Source organism: Zootoca vivipara, chromosome 6 (genome assembly GCF_965207765.1).
Source record: "Zootoca vivipara chromosome 6, rZooViv2.hap1.1, whole genome shotgun sequence".
Lineage (NCBI taxonomy): Eukaryota > Metazoa > Chordata > Lepidosauria > Squamata > Lacertidae > Zootoca > Zootoca vivipara.
The window spans coordinates 35,925,763-35,951,428 of record NC_142589.1 but is presented as its reverse complement, the minus strand read 5'-3'; the positions used below and the strand labels follow the sequence as shown (position 1 = coordinate 35,951,428).

The window sequence follows — 25,666 nt, the reverse complement described above, 5'->3', positions numbered from 1 at the left end:
CCCAAAGTGTGGCCCTCAACTCCCATGATCCCTAGCTAACAGGACCAGTGGTCAGGGATGATGGGAATTGTAATCCAAAACCTCTGGAGGGCCGAAGTTTGGGGATGCCTGCCCTATTCCTTTCACAGAGCTACAGTTCTGAAGTGGTTTAACCGTCAATCCCTCTTCACAGGTAATTTTGGGAATTGTAGTTTTGTGAAGAGAAATAACTCTCAGCACCCTTAACAAACAGCAGCTCCCATAATTCTTTGGGAAACGCCATGACTGTTTGAAGTGTTATCATAGTGCTTTAAATGCATAGTGTGAATGCGGCCTAAGTCTTACTCAAGGCCAATGTGTTGCCAGTGCATTTTGACCACATGGTTTGCTCCTGGGATGTTGCTGTGATGTGAGAGTAATAAGACAGAAGCAAAATCGAAAAGCCATATTGAGGTTATAACCTTTATTTAGGGCCAACGAAAATGTCATATTTTGGCGAGCAAGCTTTAGAGCAGGGATTGGGAAACCTGTGGCCCTCCAGATGTTGTTGGACTCCATCTCCTATCATCCCCAGTGAGCATTGCCCCAGCTGTCAGGGACGATGGGATTTGGAGTCCAGCAACATGAAGAGCACCATAGGTCCCACACCCCTGCTTTGGCATCTTCGGGAACTCTTCTTCATACTGGATATTAGGCAGAATGGAGAGCAGGGAGTTAGCAAGAGAGAAGCTAAAAAAATGGGGAAATCTTGACACTCAATGTCTGCAGTTTGGAGTTGTCCGCAGAATGTGTTGAGGTGCTTCCAGATTGTCACACTATTACAGAGCCCTCACACATTTGGGTAATTGCCAAAAAAGAGTACACCTTTATGACCCACCTCAAAAAGACCACATACATCTCAAAATAAATAGCAATGGCTAAATTAGCACTCTTGTGCCACAAAATCGCTTCTCTACCACCAACATCACCTGCCAACCCCCAGCCCTGCCATCTGACTTTCTGCTGCTGGAAAGATGCAACAAATCAATGGTGGCGTCTGTAGAATAACAGCAAACATTGTATACCCTCTGCTCACATTTTGTGAGAATTGATTGATTGCACTTGTATCCTATCTTGTCCTCTAAGGAGCTCAAGGTGGCATATCTCCCCCTCCTTATTTAATCCCCGTAACAACCCTGTGAGGTAGACTAGGCTTGAAGCAGTGACTGGTCGAAGGTCACCCAGTGATCTTCATGGCCATGAACCCTGGTCTCCCAGATCCTAATCCAACACTCTAACCACTAACTACCCCATGTGGATGTTAAGGGAACAGGTCAGGCCAATGTGATGTATGCAAATGAAGGAGAAAAAATGTATTTTGACATGTGCTGTGCCTGTCTGCCTGCTTTTCTCCCACACAGCTGATACTTGCCTCTGAGATGTGCTGCTTTCAGATTTCTAAGGATGCCCTCAAGGTCCCAGGCTGGGTCCAAAGAGTTTAGCTTGAGCAGGAAGAAACACCCGACCTTTTTGATGAGGGATATTTTTTCCCTCTCCTTGTCAATATGAAACACGACTTTGAGACGGGAGAAAACAAGAGCCAACCAGGGGTGCGCATCCAGCGGGGATTAGAGTGGCATGGCTTTTTCCTTGCAATTTCATTATCTTTCATCTCAAAAGGAAAGAAAGCCACACAGCCTCCGAACCAGCAGGGAAAGTGTGTGTGTGTGTGTGTGTGTGTGTGTGTGTGTGTGTGTGTGTGTGTGCGTGTGTGTGTGTGCGTGTCTGTGCCAGCCAAGGCCTTCCAGAAACAGGAAGCTGGTTAACATATTTATTGATATCAAATGGATGTTAATTGAGTTCTTGGAGCTCTCAGATTCGATGCAGAGTTCAAAGCAGTTTTTGCTGTGCCTGGATGGGTGGCTGAGGGGAGTGTTGGAGGTTATGTATTAAAAAGAAATTGGCCCCCAGGAAGAATAATGTGACGGGGTGGGGGTGGGCAAGGAGCTAGAATGCTACCCTGCATGTGGGTTGAGGAAGCCAAAGAGATGATGTCTTTTGAGGGGGAGGCAATATCCAGAAATGCTTTCATTTGATTAATTGTTTGAAACCATTTTGAGCAAAATGGAAAGCAAGAACTTTAATGCCAGGGGTTTGGGCGGGAGGCTGGAGAGGGGGGGTAGCACAAACTACAAGTCTGTGGCTGTGTACACACCATACATTAAAATCACATTCCCTCCAAAGAATCCTGGGAGCTGTAGTTTACCCCTCACAGAGCTACAATTACCAGCCCCCTTAAAAAAGTACAGTTCCCAGGATTCTTTTTGGGGCGGGGATGTGTGTGCTTTAAATATACTTAAAAATAACAAGTCTATGCCCACTCCCAGTCAGTGGGATTCTGGACATAACCTGCCAAAGCAACCTAGTTTTATATTTCACCTCTGTTTTTCCCCATCTGTAAAATGGAACAGTAATGACCTGCTTCCCATAAATAATGTGGACATGAGAATAATTGCATTTAATGAATAAGAGCTTAACAGTTATTAATCTGGCCAGAGAGAGAAAGAGAGAGAGAGGAGTCTCAGTGTGATGTAACTACACGACTTTGCTCATCACCTGCTAATTCTAGCTAGTGGGGAATTTAAAGTTCCAGCCTGCCATGTGTGGTCTGTTCTGGGAAGGGTCACATGGATTTCCTAGAAGCCAAAGATTCAGAGAGCTGTGACTGGTTGTAATCAGAGACCAGCTCTTGTAGGGCCTGTTTGTGGCCCCATTAATAGTAGTTAGAATCTGCAGTGGTGAATATTTCTGGGGTGGCAGAACTTGAAAACGTGTTACACAAGAGCTATGTTTCCTTCACTGGATCAAGGGTGTGTTTGTGTTTGTTTGTTTGTTCCTTGGTCAGATCAAAACTGGAAATGTGGGACGGAAGAAGCAGCAACCACTGGAAACGATGTGGCTTTGTGGGGATTTTTTACTGTCAGGGGTGCACCAGCATCTGACCTCAGTTTACCAGCTCCCTCTAAGGGTAGAGGCGACATATCTGTCACAGGTGAAGCAGGCGAAATCCTTTCCCCAGAAGTGAGCTCAACCACCCACAGACATAGAGCATTTTGAAAGGAGGTGTTTTAGGTCTGAGGGCACAGCATCCAGTCTTGTCTGAGCCCAAAGCTCTTTCTTCACAAATGAATTGCTCTGTTAGGCTAGAACCGTTTGCAGTGCCTGAGCTGCCAGGCACCCCCTGAGCCCATTTTCTGCTGTCATCCAGGAATCATTTCCTTCCATTTTGATCAAGGCATAGGTCCCTTTCCAACTGGGCGAGCAGAAGAAGCTACAAAGCAAATCCAGGCAGGCTCATCTGCTGATCGTCAGCTTCAGTGGGTTTGGATCCTTGCGGGGCCTTTTCTCCTCTCCACCCCCCTTTCCCCACACATCCTCTGCCTTTACTTCTTCGTCAGGGTCTCAGCTGTTAATTACCTTTGCCTGTCAGCCTTTCCTGCTAATCTGCTATCACTGAGTGGGAATCAGGAGGTCAGACAACAAAGGTGACACTGCCACACTGCGCCTCTTGTCATCTCCAAGCCAGATTAGTTTCATTGACTAACTCCTGGCTGAATACCGCCAGTTAATTATAACGATCACAAACCCTCCCATTTTAAAGCCACACAGTGAGAATTAAGGGTTCTGAAGTAAGACTTTAGCTTCATTAATTGCCCGGCTCTTTGTGATGGTATTGATTGATAAGGCTTTCAGTGGTGAGTAATGGCTTCCCAGCTCAGAGGGGATTAAGGCTGCTAATTGTTGTCGGCCTCAGCGCTGACAAGATAGACTTCAGTAGGTGTCAAATCCATACCGGCGGCTTCCTTTGTCATCTGCACCATCCGTGCCACCACTCTTCAGAATGAAAGCGTGGCGCAGTCGCCCAGGAATAATTAATAAAGCCCGGGAGCTGGCAGCGCGGCAAAACTGCCCCTTCCTTGGGTCGGCTTTCTGCTTTCTCCTTCTGCTGCAAGCTTGCTCCAAGTGGTGTATGACTCCAATGGAAGTGGGAGACATGGCATTGGGAAGAAAGGCTAAAGATGTTGCAAGCTTTTGAGTCTGACCAAATAGTTTGTTTAAAAATATACAGTATATACACATTAATTTTTAGAGTACATGAAGGCAAAACAAGCTCTTTCCTGTTGATTTTTATGTTTTCAGTTAGGCTGATAGTGTTGGCAAAATAGTGTCAAATTGGCTGTATTTTTTTTCCTTGCAAAACTCTGTCAAGTGCCTTATGCGTCAACAATGCAACATGTTCATTGTTCACTTCATTGTGGGTGGTTCCTGTGGGTACCTTTTTGGCCCAGGCTGGAAAGGATGTCTTAGTATTCCGTCTCCTTTTTGTGCTCTTGAGTACTCCTTAGGTAAAGGGACCCCTGACCATTAGGTCCAGTCGTGACCGACTCTGGGGTTGCGGCGCTCATCTCGCATTATTGGCCGAGGGAGCCGGCGTATAGCTTCCAGGTCATGTGGCCAGCATGACAAAGCCGCTTCTGGCGAACCAGAGCAGCACACGGAAACGCCGTTTACCTTCCCGCTGTAGCGGTTCCTATTTATCTACTTGCACTTTGATGTGCTTTCGAACTGCTAGGTTGGCAGGAGCTGGGACCAAGCAACGGGTGCTCACCCCGTCACAGGGATTCGAACCGCCAACCTTCTGATCAGCAAGCCCTAGGCTCAGTGGTTTAACCACAAGGATTTGCAGCATATTTAAGCTGAATTTGTTGGGTCCAATAAAATCAAGGATCTACCTCTCTGATTCCTAGGCTCCCATGCTTGTGCCGTCATACTAGGCCCTGCAGCCTATTTCAGCTCACTCTTGCCATAGTCAATGCAACCTAATAATTCAGCTCCTTACATAGTGGACTGTTAGTTCAACTGATTCACTGTGGCCACATTCACACCATGCATTTAAAGAACTACGATGCCATTTTAATCCATCATGGCTTCCTTCAAATAAGTCTGGGAGCTATACAGCTCGCAGAATGGTTTAACAGACTTTCCGTCTTCACAGGGAATTCTGCAAGTTGTAGCTATGTGATAATAGGGGTCTTCTAACAAGTCCCACCACCCTTAACAAACTGCAGCTCCCAGAATACTTTGGGGGAAAGCCATGACTGTTTAAAATGGTATGAGAGTGCTTTAAATGTATAATGTGAATGTGATGTCCCAACTGCATCTTGGTATGTACTGAAAGGCTCAAAGTCATTAGAGTTTGCTTAGAGAGGCATGATTTTTCTTTTTCTTTTTCTTTTTAACCAAACAAAATAAAATTGTCACATGATCCATTTGCCAACCCTGTTCCACCATAAGGAAATTGTTTTTCTTTAACTCAGAATGGCTGTTAGCTTATTTGAATGCCCCATGTTTGTGCTTACACAAACTTTCCCTTTGTATGAATGTTTTTCATGCAACCTGTTTGCATTGAGGCACAGGGCAAAATCTAGGAAGGATGCCCTAGTTAGCATCCTATTTGTATTTCTCCTATAGCCACCCTTGTCTATATGCATCGTGCTCTTAATTCCATTTCTGTGAGTCTCTTCCCCCCCCCCTCTACTTGCAAATACCGGTACCAGCAGCTTCCCAAGGCTGGGTGTAATTTAAAATACAGATGTATTATGCAAATTGCAGCAAAACCTTGCCCAAGGGTTGAAAAAGAGAGAGCGTTGTTATATTTACCCAAATGCCCGTCTCTTTGAGCACAGCATCTTGGTCATGGCTGCTTTTGCAGTCTTGGCTTAGGATGGTTTTGCTAATTTTTCTTGAAAGAAAGCAGTCGCCGCCTCTAATTGTGATGCCCCAGGTTTTGTGTGTTGATAGATGTAGCCATGCAGGGTGATATTCAAGCCCAGGACTTCCATTGCTGCAGCATTAGAGTAACGTCTCTGTACCATCAGCCTTTTTTCTAAAGTAATTGCCTTGCTGCTTTTGCTTTCCCCTGGGCTGGCTTTATGCTTCTGGGTTTCTTTTAGCAACTGAATGGGTAGTTTGGGTCCCTTTTTATGTGTCGCAGGAGCCCTCCCATGTAACCCAAGTGTAAGCCATTTTGTCTTGCCAATTGCTAAATGTGAATGTTTGAAGGCTTCTGAGCAAGAACACTTGATTTGTGGATGAGGAGGTAGAAACAGATGTGCCTACCAGTATGTGTATCTGAATATTCATCATAGCTGTACGGTGCCTGGCACCATATTAAGTGCCTTATTAATAAGGTGTAGAGGAGGAAACGGGCCTTCTCAGCTGAGAAAGGTAGGATCTTGTCACTCAGAAATCCATAAGCAAATGTGGCTTAGCAGTAGAGCATCTGCTTTGCATGCAGAAGGTCTCAGGTTTAATCCCCAGCATCTCCAGGCCTGGGAAAGATTCCCTGGCTGAAACTCTGGAGAGTTGCTGCCAGTCAGTGCAGGCAATAGTGAGCTAGATGTACCAGTGGTTTGACTTGGTATAAGACAGTTTCCTATGTTCCCAAGGGCCAACTAACTATCAAATTACCACTAGAAACCACCACCCTGCACTGTTGTCAGAGTTTGATCCACATGTGGCAAAAAAGTGTGCCTACTCATAAGGAAAAGGAAATTGTTTTTAAAAGTTTCTGAGAGATCCAGCCAGTTTAATGTTGTGTGTCTCTTGGTGGTTTGCATGCTGTGTCTCAGCCACACCTTAACTGTGATACCTTTACTCTCCTTGATGATCAGTAAGGGGTCAGGGGGTACAGCCAAATAGCACTACAACCTCACCCCAACTTCTGTATGGACATCTGAATGTCCCAGCAATGCAGTTGTCCATCCCTATTCTGGCAGATGGATGCATTTAAAATTAATTAATGGGCCCAAATGTACATGTGAGAATTCCCTACCACCACCTCAACAGGAATGGTACTGGAAACCTTTTCCTTGTCAACAAGGAGCAATGTTCAGGAAAGGTCTTCTTTGGAGTCAGAATATTGGTTAAACTTGGGCAACTTTTGCACCATACATTTAAAGAACTGTGATGTCACTTTAAACTCCCCCCCTCACCCCAAGACTAATGGGAGCTGTCGTTTGTTACATGTGCTGGGAGCTGTTAGGGGGTCCCCATTTCTCTCACAGAGCATCAATTCCCAGGAAGAGGGATTGATTATTAAGTCACTCTGGAAATTGTAGCTGTGTAAGGGGACTTTGGACAACTCTCAGCACCCTTAACAAACGACAGCTCCCAGGATTCTTTGGGGGAAGCCATGACTGTTTGCAGTCATATCAGAGTGCTTTAAATGCGTGGCGTGAAGGTAGCCTTATTCAATGGCAGCACCTGCAAGGGTTCAGCCTCCCAGCCTGCTCTAATGCTTGGGATTAAACTACCCACCAGGGAAAACTCCCCATCTGATTTCTGTCCATCTCTCTCTTGTTTTAGGGTCTTCAATAAGCAGCGAGTCTTCTCCTGTTTCCTCACCGGCCACCAACCACAGCTCCCCTGCAAGCACTCCCAAGCGAGGACCAATGGGGCCCCTGATTGTCCCACCGGGAGGGCACAATGTGCCGAACACGCCTCCGGTTGTGACCATTGCACCCACCAAAACTGTGAATGGCGTCTGGAGGAGTGATGGGCGACAGGTAAGGCTTTCACATGTACATGCACACAGCTTCTATTGGGGAGGGTGGGGTTTTCCCTAGAGGGACTTCAGAAAAGCATTGAGAAGGGGGAATGGGATTGAAACACAGGAGTAGGAGACTACAGGCAGATCTGAGGGAAATCCATCTTCCCTAATAAAATAAGGCAGCCATAAAATGAAGCAAGCCTTCTAGTCGTGGGATGAGTGATATTCAGTGGACATTGTGTTCCTAAAGAGCAACATGTCATATCAGGGGCCTAGCTTGTGACAGGCTGCCACAGAGTCCAGGCCTGGCATGGGTTGATGATCATCAGGGATAGGAGGTACGGTTGTGGATGCGGTGGAAGTAGGGGATCGGGCAAAGCAGTCTTTGTGACTCTCCTTTTGGGTGCCTCAGTAGACCCACCTTCATGCTGTGGGGTTTCACAGCCTGGAGTACTCTCGGCCCAATTGAGCCTAGGCTGCCTGGCTGCTTGAAGGCCCAGAAGTGCACTGGTGATGCAGAAGATGAAACACTGAAGCCTTCAAGCCTCAGCACCTTACACAGCATGACCAAGACTTGTCATACATGCAACCGAATGGGGAGATTGCGTGCTGATGTGCTCAGATGAGCAGTGGCGCAGTGGCAGAGCACCTGTTTTGCATGCAGAAGGTCCCAGCTTCAATCCCTGGTATCTCCAAGGTAGGGTTGGGAAAGACTCCCTGCCTGAAACCTTGCAGAGCCACTCCCAGTCATTGTAGACAACACTGAGCTAGATGGACCAATGGACTGACTCAAAAGAAGTCAGCTTCTCTGTCCCTAGTTCCTTCAGTCGTCTCATTCTGGTGCATTGAAATGGCTAAAACAGTATTTGTACATTGACACAATGGGCATACCGTAGGTTACAAGGAGAAGGCGTGTGTTGGATTGTAACTGAGCAGATTCAGCTCCACCAAAACTGGCACTGTATCAATTTCTGCTGCCGGTGTGCACCTTCCCTTGCAACAGTTGTCAAAATGCAGAGCAGACTGAATGTGGCTTGGGACTTAATTTGGTACAAACCCTCCTGATTCTTATTTTTGAGCCACAAGAGCTGATTGATTCAATCAGAGGGCAAGGCCTGCTTATTGAACATCTAGTGTTGAAAAGCAGCATGTTGCATCCAGAGCAAATGTCCTCTGGCTGGGGGTAAATAGCATCATCTATGCTAGTGTCCAGGTCAGGCACCAAGCATGCTCAGAGATGTCAGGAAGCAGGCAAAATGATTCCTGTAAATCTGTGCACACAAGGCCCTCTTCCTCCAGGGTTGCCCAGCCCACCCTGCTGCCCTTTTTTCATACATCCTCTCTCCCTTCCTTGCAGACACCACGGGCAGCAGGGAGCCGAAGCGTTTGCTAATTAAGAATCATTGTTAGGGTTCTCCTCCCCTTGTATTTTACCCAGGCTTCCCAGCGGGATCACAGCTCTTGGAAATACTAATTAAACCACAAAGAGGAAAGGCTGAGGGAGGGGAGGGAACGCAGGACCCCTGGTGCTTTGAAGAAGCGCAGATGATGCCCCAGCGAAGCAAAACACACACACAAACACGCCCTGAGCTCTGATCGTGATGAAAAGAAGAGGCAGCTTGCTCAGGCCTGCTCAACACAGCCATGCTTGTTTTGGTTGTGATCAGCTCCTTCTCCCACCTTCTCATTGAGCTTTGAAAAACAAAGCAGATTAGGTTAACCAAGTGTAGTTTATCGCTCTGCATCTCTGTGTGGTGTATGGAGATGACGTAGTTATGGGCATGTCTTGCAAGCTCAGTGGGCTTTGATACATCAGCAGAGAAAGTACTCCAGGAAAGAAGTGCTGTGGCTCAGTGGCAGAGCATCTGCCTTGCATGCAGAAGGCTCCAGGTTCAATCCACAGCATCTCCAGGTAGGGCTGGGAGACACATCTGTCTGAAGCCTTCAATAGCCACTACCAGTCAGTGTTGACAATACTGAGCTAGATGGACCAGTGGTCTGACTCACTATAAAGCAGTTTCCTGTGTTCTTGTGCCTTGAGGGAAGGGTTGTAGCTCCTTGGTAGAGCATCTGCTTTGCACACAGAAGGTCTCAGGCTCAGTCCCTGGCACCTGCAGGTAAAGCTAGGAGAGGCCCCAGTCTGAAACCTGGAGAGCCACTCCCAGTCAGTGTAGAGGATACTGAGCTGGACGACCAGTGATCTATCCACAAACCAGCTGTACCTGTCAGCAGCTCACATTGGCTTTCATCCTCACCGGCAGGCCTAACCCCACTCTTAATTTACTTAATTAAAATATTTTTTTCTACTGCCTTCCATAAGAAATCTTTAAGTAGTTCACATCAATAGAACCACAGTAAAAAAAAATGTAAAAATTAATACAGCAGCATCTATAGAGTCAGGGTGAATCACAATAAACTCTTATTCCTGGCCAGCAAACACCTGGTAGAACAAATAAGGGTTTAGCAAGTGCTGAAAACTAAGCTGAATCAGCACCTGCCTTATTTCAGAGGGGAGGTTCTTCCATTGACTCGGGGGCACAACTAGGGTTGCCAGACTCAATAGAGGACAGGACTTCTGTGCCTTTAATTGCCCTGCTCTCTTTTGAGTCTGGAAACCTTAAAGAGAAACCAGCAGACCCTTTGCTTGAAAATTAAACAAAGGTTCTGCTGGTTTCTCTTTAAGGTTTCCAGACTCAAAAGAGAGCAGGGCAATTAAAGGCACAGAAGTCCTGTCCTCTATTGAGCCTGGCAACCCTAGGCACAACTGAAAATGCCCTTCCCTTGACTGCAGCAAGCTGGGCCTCAGCAGGCTATGACACAGCTAGGTGGGCCTTATTAGAAGACTTTGGTGACTGGGCAGGTCTGTTTGGAGGGAAAGGCATTCCTTCAGGTAAGCCAAGTTCTTTTGGACTTTATAATTCAATACTTAACCCCTGCCTGGTAGCAGATCAGCAAACCCACACAGCTCTTTTAAGAGTGGCGTCACATTCCTGCAATAGGCTGCTGCACTCAGCAACTGCCACGTTTTGCACCATCTGCAGCTTCCAGGCGGATATTAAGGGCAGCCTCACTTAGAGCGCATCTCAGCAGTCAGTCAGTTATTGAGGTTTCCAATGCAGGCTATTGTTGCCCCACTCCTCCCTATTCGAATATTCGGCAGCCCTTGAGAGACTGCAGTAATATCCCTGCTGCAACAATTTACCGCTAATGAAGCTCTAATGCCACCAGGGAGCACTCTGGGTAGAGAGAGCCAGGGCTGACTCAACAGATGATCCAGCCCATCCATCCTAGTACAGAGGTTTGATTGAAGCTTTAATACTTTTTTTTTGTCTGGTGGATGGGGAGCACAGTAACTTAGTAAAATAAGATGGGGGGAGGGGAGAGAGAGCAGAGAGCAGAGATGAGGCACTTGGCGCTCTGAAATGCTAAAATCAAAGTGGCGGCTTGCTGCTGGCGCCCATCCATCAGAGGTTAGCGGTTTTTCAAAGATAATATGGAGTCTTTTGAAAGGCCGTGTGGAATGAAGAATTGTCTATTTTAAAGCTAATAGGGCATGTCCCGTGGTCTCCCTGGCAGAGATTGCACACTAATCACCAGCGAATGACTGATCTCCCCATTTTCTCCCTCCCCGCCATTTCATTGCCTTTCCCCCTTTCATCCTTGCAGCTGTGTATCAAGACACTGCTGGAAATGAAGTACAGTTCAGGCAGCGCTTTTGCAGCCTACTCAGAGCCCGCTGTCCACCTTTCTTGAGCAGGTGCCGCCTTTGCCAGTTATGCCACTGGGCAATCCAGTTCTAAGGATTTAAATGGCTTCCCCCCCCCTTTTCTTTTTTTGCTGGCTGAGGCCAGCGGCCCTCCTGATGGAGTGTAGTTTTATCTTCAGTGGTAGCAGCTGGAAGAAGCCTGACTTGGGGTTTTTTATTTATTGAATTTGTATCCTTCCTCCCCAGGGAGCCCAGGGCTGCCAACGGATTCACAATTTAAAAACAAAAAACAATGCTAAAACATTCCCCAAAACATTTACAATTAAAAACATCTAAGATTAGTTTCAGTTAAAAACATTTTTTTAAAAGCAATTACAGTGAAAAACATTCCTCCATCCGATGATCACAGGGTTGCTCAGAACAGTATCCTTCAGCCACCAAATGCCTGGGTAAACAGGAATGTTTTCACATTTCTCCTGAAAGTTGATAATGATGGGAACAGGTGCACTTCACTAGGGAGGGCATTCCACAATTGGGGAACCATCACTGAAAAGGCCTTGCCATGGGTAAGCACCCATTGGCAGCACTGCAGTCAAGGGGAATCGAGGGTTCTTCAGCAGTTGTCTGACTCTTAATTCCCAACAGCCAGGAAGGCCAGTGGGAGAGATGATGGGAGTGGAAGTTCAGTGGCATATGGAGGGCCACAAGTTCCTCACTACTGCTCTACTAGAGCCATGAAGTCTGCAAAATCTAACTGAGGACGTCCTTCATGCAACCATTATCTTAGGGCAATAGTGTAGCCAGATTATCTAGTTAAGAACATCAGTTGTATAGATTTGGGCAGAATTCAAGGCATATGTGTTTGTTTTCGCATTTATATCCCACTTTTCTACCAAGGAGGTCAAGGTGCCAGACCCAAGGTCTCCCAGTGCGCTTCATGGCTCAGTGGGGATTTGAACCCTGATCTTCCTAGGTGTTAGTCCAATACTGTAACTACTACACTACGTTGCCTCTCAGGTTGTGTGGTGCTGTATATTCAGATTCCAGCTTGCACTTCCTTTGAAGTCTCTCCACAAAGGCACCGAAGTGGGTTAAGCCAGTGCCAGAGTTGACGTGTGAGCGAGGCAACAACTTCCCCATTGTGCCAAATTGTGTGGCTCAACAGTACCTGTTTGGCCCTAAGAAAGGTGTTGGGGACCTCTGGCCCTCCAGATGTTGCTGCCCTACAGCTGCCATCATCCCTGGCTATTGGCCATGCTTGCTAGGGCTCATGGGCATTTCAGTTCGGCAACATCTGGAAGACCAAAGGCCCTTCTGCCCTAAAGACTGCCACTTTTACCCTCCTGGTAAAAGAGCCCTTGCAAGGTTCACATTTTCCTGCCCATTGTTTTCATCAGGAGACCCTGCCCTACCCTCCCGCCTTGCTGTCTTTATTCAGAGGCTTGTGGCTGGTGCGGTTTGCTGATGCTGCTTTCTGCAACGGGCCTGGGTTTGTTTCCTGCCTCCAATGAAATGCTTGACTAACCTGTTTATTTTATGGCCGCTATCAAAAGGCTGGTGGATTTATATTTGCTGTGCTGTTTCAGGCTCCATAGGTGTCTGTATCCTCCCAGGGTGATTAATGGCTCTGGGGAAACAAAGCAGCCGGTAAATCCTCCCAAGGCAGAAGTGAAAAGCCAGACCCACCTTCCCTTCTGCCACTCTCCTTCCTCATCACAACCAGGCCTGCTCTAAATGGACCTGCAGCCGCAGGCACCACACACTGGCAATTGCTCTGCCTATGCAAAACAATCCCTTTGCAAAGCAAACAAGGTCACCCTCCTTTTCCTATGTTTGCAGCAAGCCCCCCTCCACTGAACACTTTTTTCTTGACAGGATGAGGTCTAGGGGTTGTGCTGCATTTTCCGATGCTATTGAGTTTGCCCATGTTTGTTGGTCAATTCCTTGCCCCCCCCCCGGCAGGTGCATCCGGACCATTGTCTCCTGGATGCGCCCTCTGGAGAAGGTTAGGGTTGGTTGGCGGGCGGGCGAAAAGGGCCGGGTGTGTGGCGCTCCAGGCGTGCGCTGCGTTCAGAGAGTGAGCAGATGTTCCTGCTCATTAAAAATTCCAATCAGCGGGCCCATCTCTTTGAATTAATTATGGCCGATGTATCTTCTGAAGAGATTATGAAAGTCTTGAGGAGCTCTCAGCTGTTTGCAGGAGTGTTTGTTGTGGTCGTATTTAGTAAATACACTTGACTGATAGAGGCAGTTCTCCCAATGGCACCTGGCAAGGAGCTGCTTAATCCTCATCTGCAGCACATGCTTCAAGGTGTCACACTCTGTGGTGATGCAAAGGCGTGTGGTCTGCCTTAGGAAGTGTACAATGAAGCGTCCAGGCCTGTAGAAGCCCCTATTGTGCATAAGGAGATTGAGGGGGGCAAGTGTGGCATAACGATATAGCTAAGTGCTCCTTAGGACCCTGTAAGGCTTGTGGAGCACTAAAGGGCTTTGCTTCCTTTAGATGAGAGAGCGGAAGAGGCCTGCTGCCTGGCACTATTTGGTGCTACTGGGAAAGGTCTGTGGCTCAGTGGTAGAGCATCTGCTTTGCATGCAGAAAGTCCAGAGTTCAATCCCTGGTGTCTACAGGTAGTGGTGGGAGAGACCCCTGCCTGAAACCCAGGAGGCAGCGGGCGGCGGGGGTTGTCGCGGGCCAGATTGGGAGGCCAATTGGGCTGCATCTGGCCTGCGGGCCGTAGTCTGGGGACCCCTGGACTAATGATAAAACCCAATATAAGGTAGCTTCCTACTGGACATGCACCGGCTCACTCTCTTAATGGCTGCTTGTTGCTCACTGGTCCCTATAAGCTGAGCCTTGCATTTAACAGAAGTGTCTGAATTTTGCATTTGTAGATCCCGCCTTAATCTGTTCTCATTGATCACTGACTATTTAAAAGGAGTGAGAAAGAAGGGCAATAATTGGGGAAAGGGAGGGGGTCTGCAGATTATGATTCCCTTTGACATCCATGAACTTCTTTAGTCTTGTTTTTCTGCCTGGGCGGGTGTTGCTGAGCAGAACCTGCTTCCCTGCAGCTCCCTCAAAACCATTAGGAGGTTTTTATCCTTTTAAAGGGGCCAGGGAGAGCTTTCAAGGGCCGCTTGCCTCCCTGCCAAGCAGAGTACACATTAAATGGACCCAATTGACTTTTGGGTTCAGCAAAAGCTCCCAGTGCTGATATTTTAAGATCTCACATTGCCGGTGTGTGCCCTGGCTTAAGGTCAGCGTTCAGCCGCCTGGCCTTAAAAGGGGCAGGTTCTCGGGAAGGAAAATGGTTTGCCAAATGTGTTTCCTTTTCATCACTTGCTTGTCTTATAGGACCTTGTTGACCAGGAAGAGAAGCTTGAACTCCAAGTAGGGTTTTGTAATAGAGAAGGAACATACAGGCATCATGGCTAGGGACAGCTGAGTCTGGATTTGGTCCTGGCATCTTCAAAGAAAGGGCCATAGCTCAGTGGTCAAAGGTTCAATCCCTGGCATCTTCAAATAGGACTCAGATAGGAGCCTGGAAGGTTTTTGTTGTTGTTTAGTATGCAGTTAGACAGAAAATGAGGAATTGGAAAAAGATAAGTGCAGTTCAAAATCCAGTAATCGGGGGGGGGGGGTTAGACAAGTTAGGCATGTGTTTATTAAGCAGTTAAATGACAGGCGATATCAGAGACAGCATGTAAACAAATTAAGGGTAGAATATGCAGCTTTTATTACTGCCCAAACCCTATTAAAGCATATTCGAGGAACATTTTCCTCCTCACCTTCATCTTCAGGCAATATTCCCTGACAGGCAATACTTCAGGTAATACTGCATGCCCTTAAGTACTGTCTCTCTCACACACACTCTCACTCTCTATCTGCATCTCTGAGTTTAGTATCTGAATGAAGCTAGGTTCATAAGTGAATTGTTTTTGTTGTATAGTAGATAAGAACTACTGACCCCTATGGAGAAACCACCACTGATGCACACTTAGTGTTTGTTTAGCTTTCCCCTTTTTTACTGTGGTCAGTGAATTTGTGCCATTGCATAATCTGCTTTTAAAAAACAATAACCCTGGATCTCTGCCTAAAATCCTGGGGAGCCACTGTCAATCACTGTAGACAGTGCTGAGCTAGATGGACCAAGGAGCTGACTTGGTATTATAAGGCAGCTGCTTGTGTTCCCTATACTGTTCTTACCAAAGCTTTGCAGTAGAACAGCTGCTTTGCATGCATAAAATCCAAGGTTTAATGCATAGCATCTCCAGGTAGGACTGGGGGAGACCTCAGTATTGCTTACACTGACTGACAGCAACTCTCCAGGACTTCAAGACTCTGAATGTCCCCAGTTCTGCCTCGAGATGCTGAGGATTGAACCTGGAGAGCCACAGCCCTTCCCCAGCTAACTGCACTACTTCCCCAATCTGTGGTTAGCTGAGGTCTGGGGAGAGGTGTAGTCCAAAAAATCTGCAAAGTGCCAGGTTGAGGAACCTTTTGGTCTCCTTGGCCAACGCTTCATTTTTGTTCTCCACCCAGTCGCTGGTGATTGCCCAGGGGCGTCTGGCCTGCTTTGAGCCTGATTTTTTCTGGGTGTAGGGACCGCCATGTCAGTCCCAAACCAGATGCTGTTTCTCTCTCTTCCCCTGTTTTCTTTCTCCTTGGTTTGCCAGCATAGCTGTGACAGCAAAAGGCTAGCAGCTGCCTGCACAGCTGATGCCAAGGCTGGCCACTTCAGGGAACGACTGGTCACAGACCATCCTGCTCTGCCCAAGTGGCAGTGCCAGATCCCACATGCCCTCTTTTACTCTTTGTACATGCATCACTGTTGCCAGGCTATCCAGCATGGCATGTGCAGCAGCTGCCACCCTGGCTGATGCCAGACTCACTCCAGGAATGGCTGGCCTGGCGTAAAGTCTCTCTTTCAGGGGAGAAGACAGGGGGAGAAACTGCAGCTGGTCCAAATAGAGGGCAGCCGCTCTCAGTATTTAACTTGCATCTCTGCGCATTGCAGAGTCTGGCCCCATCTGGGACTATGAAAATGAAGAGGGCCCAACCTTCCAAGCACACATCCTTGGCTTTGTTGCTGTCAAATGGGACTTGCTTCCAAATTAATGGATTTAGGAGCATAATGTTCTATTGTCAGAGACATTATGCCTCTGGGTGCCAGTCGCTGGGAGTCGCTAGTGGGCAGAGTGCTGTTGCACTCATGTGCAGCTTGTGGGCTTGCCAGAAACATCTGGTTGGCCACTGTGAGAACAGGACGCTGGACAAGATGAGCCATTGGCCTGATCCAGCAGAGCTCTTCTGCTGTTCTTATGTTATGGTTGATAATAATGGGTACACTGTCATTTCATGGTGCAAGTCCATTTTTACTCATAGAACTCCTTGCTTCTATGCTTCTGTAAACCGAATCTAAAGGCTGCATTGTCAACAATACTCCATTACATGGAACAGGCCTTCCCTCCCTGTTCCCATCTGTTATGATAAATAGCGAGAGAGAGGTTCATAGTCAAGACCATTGATCCATCTAGCTCAGTATTGCTCCCACTGATTTGCAGAGGCTCTCCAAGGTACATTCTGGCTCTCTGAGGGACATTCTGGAGATGACAAAGACTCACCCACTACTCTACCACTGAGCTAAAGCCTTGTCTGTAATCATATCACTTCTTAGTTCAAATTTGTACCATATTCTGTGTTAACAGTGTGTTAACAATTGACATCCATTCCATTCATAAGAATATAGGAAGTTGCCTTCTGATGAGTTAAGCCATTCTTCTAACTAAGTCAGTATTGTCTACCAGCAGTGGGTCTTCAGGGTTTCCAGACAGGCATCTTTTCTAACAATACCTGGAGATGCTGGGGAATGGATTGAAGACCTTCTGCATATGTGACGACCCGGGTCCCACTCTACCTTACTATCACTGCGACACAGGAATCCAGAGGGGAAAACACCCACCCTCTTCTCCTGCCGCCTCAAAAATAAACCCCTTTTCCTAATTGGTTTCTAAGTAAGGAGAGCCTTCCAGCCTACGTGGCCTGGTACCTTAAGAAACTCTAGGCTGTCCCCCAGGAATAACCTCTTGCCTCCTGTAAAGGGTCTCCCTCAGTTGGATTCCCCCACTGTAGAAGTTTGCCCTAGGCACTCTGGCAACTTCTTGGCACCTCAGGTTACCCTTCTAAGCCTCCTCCGTGTAACTTCAGGACACAAACCACCACCTCCCTGCCTGAGGTGAGTTTGGCCCTCTCTTGAGTCACCACGGCTGTGAGTCCTGGTACCTCGCTGGAAAAATACAAACGGACCTCTTGTTGGCAAAAACAGAGATGAAGTTTTATTGTGTTAAAAACATAAGTGATTCTTTAACGTGTCATTTATTAATTAGCTTTGTTCCAGTTGTACAAAATAAACTCAGTCAAACATTTAACTTTAAGTTTTCCTAGCCTCTTAACTGTCTTCATATAAGCCACCACATAACATCACACCACACCTTCCTCCCTCTCCCTCCTAACTGACCAAACCGACTCTCCCTCCTTTTTTTAAAACCGGGCACAGTCCTGCCCCCATCAGAGTTCTATGCCAGTCAGGCTGGAGGTGGGTTAACTCTTTGCCAGCCGGGCAGAAATAAACATTTTAAAAGTGCTTCAATTTGTCACATATCTCCCCCACCACAAAGACATTGCGTTGGCTTGCTCTTAACTAACTAGAGCAATGCCAAAGCAATGGGCTTGGGGTTAAAAATACTTCAATGCATTCTATAACATTCATATTACAAAGTCAACTAAATTAACATCTCATAAACTTGTACACAGATAAACCACGTTCGGCATGTGTTAGATTATAACGCCTAAGCACAAATGTTTTGCTAGGGTTACCACCGTTTCATATAATACTTTGCACCATTCTATACCTCTCAAAAATATACCTAGACAAAGCGTCCACTACGATGTTTTCCTTCCCACTTATGTGCTTACCCTGTGTCTATTTTATGAGTTGCTAGGCTGGTCCTCCCTGGGATGTTTGAGAAGATCTGAGCAAACTGAGCAAGGACTATTTTTAACTGCTCCTTTTGCTCTGGGGTCAGACTTTCATCGAATGACACCTCTGCTAGAGTTGTGCCCTTACTCAGCTCTCCCCATCCAGTTAAATGAATTCCTTGGGTCACCTTCCCCTTTACTTGCAACACCAACTTATTTCTGTCAAAATAAGGCTTAAGTAAATTTACATGAAAGTTTTTACATCGGTTCCCTTTCCCATCTAACTCTACCAAATAGTTCACCGCAGATATCCTCTCGACCACTTTGAAGGGACCGTCCCACGACATCTCCAACTTCTTTCGACGTCTTGTTCTTAACACGAGCACACTGTCACCAGGCTGGAAAGTTCTGTCTCTTGCGTGTGCATCATACCACTGCTTCTGTCGACGCTGTGCCTGCTGTAAGATGTGAGCAGCTTGCTCCCGTAGCTCTTGAAGGTCGCTCTGCAGCTCCTGTAGATACGTCACAACATCAGGGCTGTCGATCTGCTCCTCCCCCGACCACGCTGCTTTCATCAAGTCTAGGGGTCCTCGTGGCTGTCGTCCAAATAGGAGTTCAAAAGGACTGAACCCTGTGCTCTCCTGCGGCACTTCGCGATAACCGAATAGGAAGTGTTGCAGCCCCTCATCCCAGTCGTTAGGATGATTGATGGAATAGGTTTTTAGCATCCGGCTCAGGGTCGAATTAAATTTCTCCGTCAAGCCATTCGACTGTGGATGATAAGCCGTAGTTTTAACATGCTTAATTCCACAAAGAGTTAAAAGCTCTTCCATGGTCTTGGACGTGAAGGATGTCCCTAAATCTGTTATAATTTCTTTGGGGAATCCCGGCCTTAAGAACACCGACATGAGGGCTTTTGCTACAGTCTTTGAGTCAATGTCCTTTAGAGGTATTGCTTCTGGATAGCGCGTAGCATAATCTACGAGGCATAAAATAAATTTATTCCCCCTTTTTGTAACTCTGGAGATAGGCCCGAGGATGTCCACTCCTACTCTGGAAAAGGGCTCAGTAATTACGGGAATAGACTGTAACAAGCCTCGCGTTTTGTCCGCTCTTTTGCCTGCTTTTTGGCAGATCACACAGGACTTGCAATACTCTTTGATATCTTTGCCCATCCCAGGCCAGTAAAATCTTGCTTGGATTCTATCACTAGTCTTCCTAATGCCTAGATGCGCTGCTGAGGGTGCGTCGTGTGCCATTTGTAGCACTTGCAACCGGTAAGCTCTTGGCAACACTAACTGTTTCTTCCTTTCCCAAACAGCAGCAGTTTTCCTCCTCCTAGAAATTCTATACAGTCTTCCCTCAATGGTGGTAAATAAGCAGGGGTTCTCCACAGTTACTTCTGCAGTAGGACTTTGTGCTTTACCCCACAGCTCTTTTATAGTTTCATCCTCTTTTTGATCACTCAAGAATTGGGCACCGTGCTCCTGGACCACTGGCACGCTAATCAGCCCTTCATCCTCACCAGGCTCTATGGGTGTCTCTATAACTGCAGGAGGATTACTCTCAGTGACTTGAGACTGAGACCTAGTTATCACTTGAATACGGTGCTTCTGACTAGCTAGGTCATTCCCTATTAAAAAGGGCACCTCCAATTCATTTAGGATTCCTACTCTCCATTTGCCACAAAATCCTTTGTAGGTAATATCCACTTCAGCTAATGGTACTTCAAAATGTGGGCCCCATATGCCTTTTAAACTATAGGACTGACCCTTGAGGTACTGCTCCTTTGGAACAAATTGTGATTTGACAAGTGAGACTTCTGCTCCTGTGTCCCTCAAACCTAAACAAGACTGACCATTTAATTCAATTGGCTCCATGTAATCTTGGTTGCACTCCTGCTCAGCCCTCCAGACCTGTAAGACCTTAGAAGTAGTCTCAGCTGGACTGTCTGCTTTCTCTGAGCCTTCTGTCTGAGGCGAGCTATTTTCCTGTGACTGCATTACCAGTTTTACTTGTTTAGCTGCAGTAGGTGTAGTTTGCGACTTAACCAGCAGGGGGCACCTGGCACGTACATGGCCCTCACGATTACAGAAAAAACAAGTGATTTTCTTAGACCCTGTCTTGTCAGAAACTGATTCCCTGACAGGAAAATTTTCTTGCCTGTCTTTATTTTCTCTGTTTCTCCATGGATTACCCTTCTGTGAGTGTTTTGGGAATGCTATTTCATTGAAATCTCCTTGTAGTTCGTCTAAGACCTCAGCAACCCCTGCCACAGTTTTCAGTTTTTTATCCCTCAAGAACCAACGTAAATTGCTAGGGATTTGCTTAAAAAATTGTTCTAAACAAATTAATTGTTTTAACTCATCAAAGTCCTTCACTCCACTCCCTTGAATCCATCTGTCAAGTAATTTATCTAAGCGGCTAGCTAGTTGGGCATAAGTCTCTTTATGTTCCTTTTTTGCCTCACGAAAAGCCTTTCTGCTTTGTTCAGCCGTGAGCCCACATCGAACCCTGACCCTTTGCTTAAATACTTGGTAACATGACAGCTCTTCTTCCCTCAGGTCAGCATAAATTTCGCTTAGTATCCCACAAATTTGAGGTCTTAAATAAAGCATCCAGTTCTCCTCAGGTATTTGAAATTCCACACAAACGCGTTCGAAGGTAAATAGAAACGATTCGACATTATCGTCTTTTCCAAATTTGGGGAATCTTTTTAAATTAATTGCGGTACTATCATTATTAACTGGACTCCGAGTTAATTCTGATCGCAAACGTATCTCTTCAAGCTTCATTCTGTCCTGTTCTAATTGTGCCCTTATCCTCTCTGACTGCATTCTCTCCTCAGCTTCAATTCTAGCTTTTTCCCTCTCACTTTCAGATGCTAACTTTTCCCTCTCAGCTTCAATTCTGGCTTTTTCCCTCTCATTTTCAGCTTCAATCCTAGCTTTTTCTCTCTCACTTTCAATTCTAGCTTTTTCCCTCTCATTTTCAGCTTCAATCCTAGCTTTTTCTCTCTCACTTTCAATTCTAGCTTTTTCCCTCTCACTTTCAGATGCTATCTTTTCCCTCTCAGCTTCAATTCGGGCCATCTCAATTCGTAGTTTCATCAGTTCCACCTCAGAACCTGGGCTTCCCTCAGCCCCTTCCGTTCTTTCATCTCCTTTTGCCTCTCTGGGTTTTCTTACGTGAGTCATTTTCCTCACAGGAAAATCCTGACAGACTCAAACCAAACTAGGCGCGTGAGCTTTGAATTTCGATCACGACGCTGCCACCAAAAATGTGACGACCCGGGTCCCACTCTACCTTACTATCACTGCGACACAGGAATCCAGAGGGGAAAACACCCACCCTCTTCTCCTGCCGCCTCAAAAATAAACCCCTTTTCCTAATGGGTTTCTAAGTAAGGAGAGCCTTCCAGCCTACGTGGCCTGGTACCTTAAGAAACTCTAGGCTGTCCCCCAGGAATAACCTCTTGCCTCCTGTAAAGGGTCTCCCTCAGTTGGATTCCCCCACTGTAGAAGTTTGCCCTAGGCACTCTGGCAACTTCTTGGCACCTCAGGTTACCCTTCTAAGCCTCCTCCGTGTAACTTCAGGACACAAACCACCACCTCCCTGCCTGAGGTGAGTTTGGCCCTCTCTTGAGTCACCACGGCTGTGAGTCCTGGTACCTCGCTGGAAAAATACAAACGGACCTCTTGTTGGCAAAAACAGAGATGAAGTTTTATTGTGTTAAAAACATAAGTGATTCTTTAACGTGTCATTTATTAATTAGCTTTGTTCCAGTTGTACAAAATAAACTCAGTCAAACATTTAACTTTAAGTTTTCCTAGCCTCTTAACTGTCTTCATATAAGCCACCACATAACATCACACCACACCTTCCTCCCTCTCCCTCCTAACTGACCAAACCGACTCTCCCTCCTTTTTTTAAAACCGGGCACAGTCCCGCCCCCATCAGAGTTCTATGCCAGTCAGGCTGGAGGTGGGTTAACTCTTTGCCAGCCGGGCAGAAATAAACATTTTAAAAGTGCTTCAATTTGTCACAGCATACAAATCAGATTCTATACAAATGAGCTACAGTCCTGCCCACCCCAGGGCATACAAAGACATGCAAACACACTTGACAGCACAATCCTGTGCATGTTTCATGAAAGTGAGTCCCATTGTATTCAACTAACCGTTAATATTTGCACCTTCCAATTGTTTTTAATCAGAGTTGAGATCCCACCTGGACCACAGGCTGCTTGTGTGACCTCAGACCAGCTGCTGTTTCTCAGCATTGGTCCTCAGTCCATCAAATTGGAACAGTGGCAGGGATGGGATGAGGATCAGCCTCATAAAGTGCTTTGCAGATAAAATAAGATGACTGTGCATTTTGGGTTTGCAGCAGCACTCCTGTCAATCACACCAGGACTCCTGTCCACCACGTGTGCCTTGCAGGAACACAGCTGCTCCTGGCCTGAGACCTGCAAACAGAAGTGCAGCCTTCATTAATTAATGGGAATCTGATGCGTGGGGGATTTGTCACCATCCAGGCATTGCTGGACCCATGATCCCTGACCACCGGCTGCATTGACTAGAGTCCAAAAACATCTAGAGATGTTCCACAGAACCTCCCCAGATGTTTCTTTGGTGGTGCTGACCTTTGGGTTTGTGCTATTTGCATCCCAACGACCCCCCCCTGCCCAGGGTGGACTGCAGGTGTGTAATTGATCATGTCTTCCTTTCCCCCCACATAGCAAGAAGCCGGGTCACGAAGCAGCGGTGGAAACAGCAGCAGCAACAGGGACCGCCTGATGGCTGAGGCCCCGTTACCCCAGGAGAAAGCCAGTGGCCCAACAGTCCCTTCTCACCTGCTGGGGACGCCTTATTCCTTTGGGATCCCTCCTAACTCCATCGTCCAGGACTCTCGTTTCCCACCTCTCAAGTAAGTGGCTGCTGTGGAGAGCTCTGCTGGCTCGGGGCTGATGGGAATGGTAGTCCAAAACCTCTGGAGGGTTGGCCAAGGCTGCACTAGAAGGACAGACTGTTCTACTCCAAAGTGACAGTGTCTTGGGAACCAGCCTCTGCCTTGCTTGCAGGCTTGGGTTGCCTCTAGAGCAGGCATCCCCAAACTTCGGCCCTCCAGATGTTTTGGACTACAATTCCCATCTTCCCCGACCACTGGTCCTGTTAGCTAGGGATCATGGGAGTTGTAGGCCAAAACATCTGGAGGGCCACAGTTTGGGGATGCCTGCTCTAGAGGTCTTCCTGACTGCAGCATTTCCTAAAGTCCTTTTTTTAGTAACAACAGCTATTATGAGCCCATGAAGATGTCTTGGTAGTGCTGGTCAGGGGAGAAAAGGGCCAGGAATGCAAAATTGGATCCTGGGGAGGGACCAAACAATCATGGGAGATGCTGGGGAGGGTCTGAGTGGGTTGTCAGGGGAGAGTCCCCTCTCAGTGACATCAGATGCCCCAACCACCGTGGTACAGCTGCTTGACTCGGGCACCACCTCCTGTTACGCATTCCCCACCCAGGGTGTGCTAGCTCCACCTCTGTTGCCAAGGATCTGTTAATGGCTGCAGCGATGTGAACAGACCCAGCCTGCTCAGCCTTGTGGGCCAGGGAGGCAACTGTCTGAATAACTGTGCCTGTCCCGCTCTTCAAAAGCGGAGTTCAGCCATGTATTCTAGAGTTCTGCTGTGACTTCTGAACTGTTTAGCTTTTAACCTGATCTATGTTGGGGCTTTGTGGTGAGTTCTGGAATAAAGCCTTTAATAATAATTGAGCTGAGAGTCCGAAAACTGAGTCTACAAGTGGGAACCAGGACACCAGCATAGCACTGTGTGTACATGTAAGTCTCTGATAGCTGGTTAGAGCATGGGGCTGATAACACCAAGGTTGCAGGCTCGATCCCCATATGGGACAGCTGCATATTCATGCATTGCAGGGGTTGGACTAGATGATCCTCAGGGTCCCTCCCAACTCGATGATTCTATGCAATGGGGTCGGGGGGGGGGGAGAAGATAGTCTTGCTTGAGACGGATAGCCATGCTACTTGTTCCTCCCATTTCCAAAAATGGAACAACCTGCAAAAGAATATGATTCACAAAGTGAGGGAGTGCTGTGTGTGTCAGGTATGTACATGAATGGATGTGTGTGTCCCACCCCCACCCTGAAACAACTGCTTTAAAATGAGAATGCAGCAGCTTTGCTCAGTTCTGAAGGCAAAATGGAGAGCACTCTAGCAAACACGTGAGCACTTTAATGCTAAGTAGGGAGCTTGAAAAGTGTGGTGCCTGCCAGTGTGGCTCCTTTTCCCATATGGAGTCCACTGTTTCCCTCCTCCTTTGCCTCCGTCAATGTGGCCTGGGCACTGATGTGTGGCTGGGGAGACTAGATGCCCTGACCAAAAGTCTCCAGGCCCCAATGGAAGCACAGACTCAGGAGAGACAATGTCCTCCACTTATTTCCCTCTTTCCTTCCACTCTGCAGCCTCCCACGGCCTGTCCACCATGTGGTTCCTCCCAGCGCAGTCACAGAAGAATACCTGCGGAGCTTCCGGCCCTACCATACAGCTGAAGAGCTTCGCATGTCCTCCCTGCCGCCCATTACTCTGGATCCAGCCACAGCTGCTGCTTACTACCACCCCAGTTACCTGGCTCACCATCCTTTTCCTCACCCAGCCTTCAGGTAAGGGCCAAAGATGACACAAGCAAAGGGCTTTGCCAGCCCCACTCTTCACCTCGTGGGCAAGGCAGGATTTGATTGAGCAGTTTGGGCAGTTACCCAGGCGTGTTCTTTGGAGCCAACTGCTAATAGGTCTTAACAGGTCTTGCCCACAATGGAGGGCTCTCTGAGGACTTGAGCACAGCTGTAATAAAGCACAACAGGCCATCACTTAAAGCAGCAGCAGGAGTCCAGATGCTGGGCCACTAATTTGTTGTTTGAATGGGGTCCTGTTGAGCGGTTTCTGCCTCCGCCCAGCTTCTGTTATGCCCTGGTCAGCAAGACATGCTGTGCCCATGGAGAGCTGAGATCAAGCAATGGGCTTGGAACACAAATGTCTTTTGAGAGAGCAGGCGGGGAACCTGAGAAGCTGTCTCCAGCTTTTCTTCGGTGGCTTGCAGGTTTGCCATGATTTTTGAGGCTGCAGATTTGAAAGTGCTGCATTTGTGTGGGAATGTGTATGGATACAGTCTGCATATGGGCCCTACCCATTCCTGGAGAGGGCACTCTTCAGATGCCTCCATCTCTTGAGGTCAGGAGGTTGATGGCTAAAGACTTGGTCTGCTATGTGGGGATGCCCCAGCTCTAAGATGCCCTTGCAAGACCCTTGCGCTTGATGGCTTCCTTTTATAAGTTTGTGGCACAATGTGAAACTGGTTTTATTTTACTAGAGGATGTGATGCATTTTTACTCAGTG

At 47.2% G+C, this 25,666-nt stretch overlaps 1 protein-coding gene across 8 annotated transcripts in view; it reads left to right on the top strand.

Annotated features, from left to right (window-relative positions):
• The window catches only part of GSE1 (Gse1 coiled-coil protein), a 389,184-nt gene that overhangs the window by 339,325 nt on the left and 24,193 nt on the right, over positions 1-25,666 (top strand). For all 8 annotated transcript variants that reach the window (XM_035120004.3, XM_035120003.3, XM_035120005.3 and 5 more), the window contains 3 exons: positions 7,387-7,586; positions 22,997-23,184; positions 24,736-24,933. In XM_035120004.3, coding sequence (XP_034975895.3) covers positions 7,387-7,586; positions 22,997-23,184; positions 24,736-24,933 — 586 coding nt within the window. The remainder of the gene's footprint in view (positions 1-7,386; positions 7,587-22,996; positions 23,185-24,735; positions 24,934-25,666) is intronic.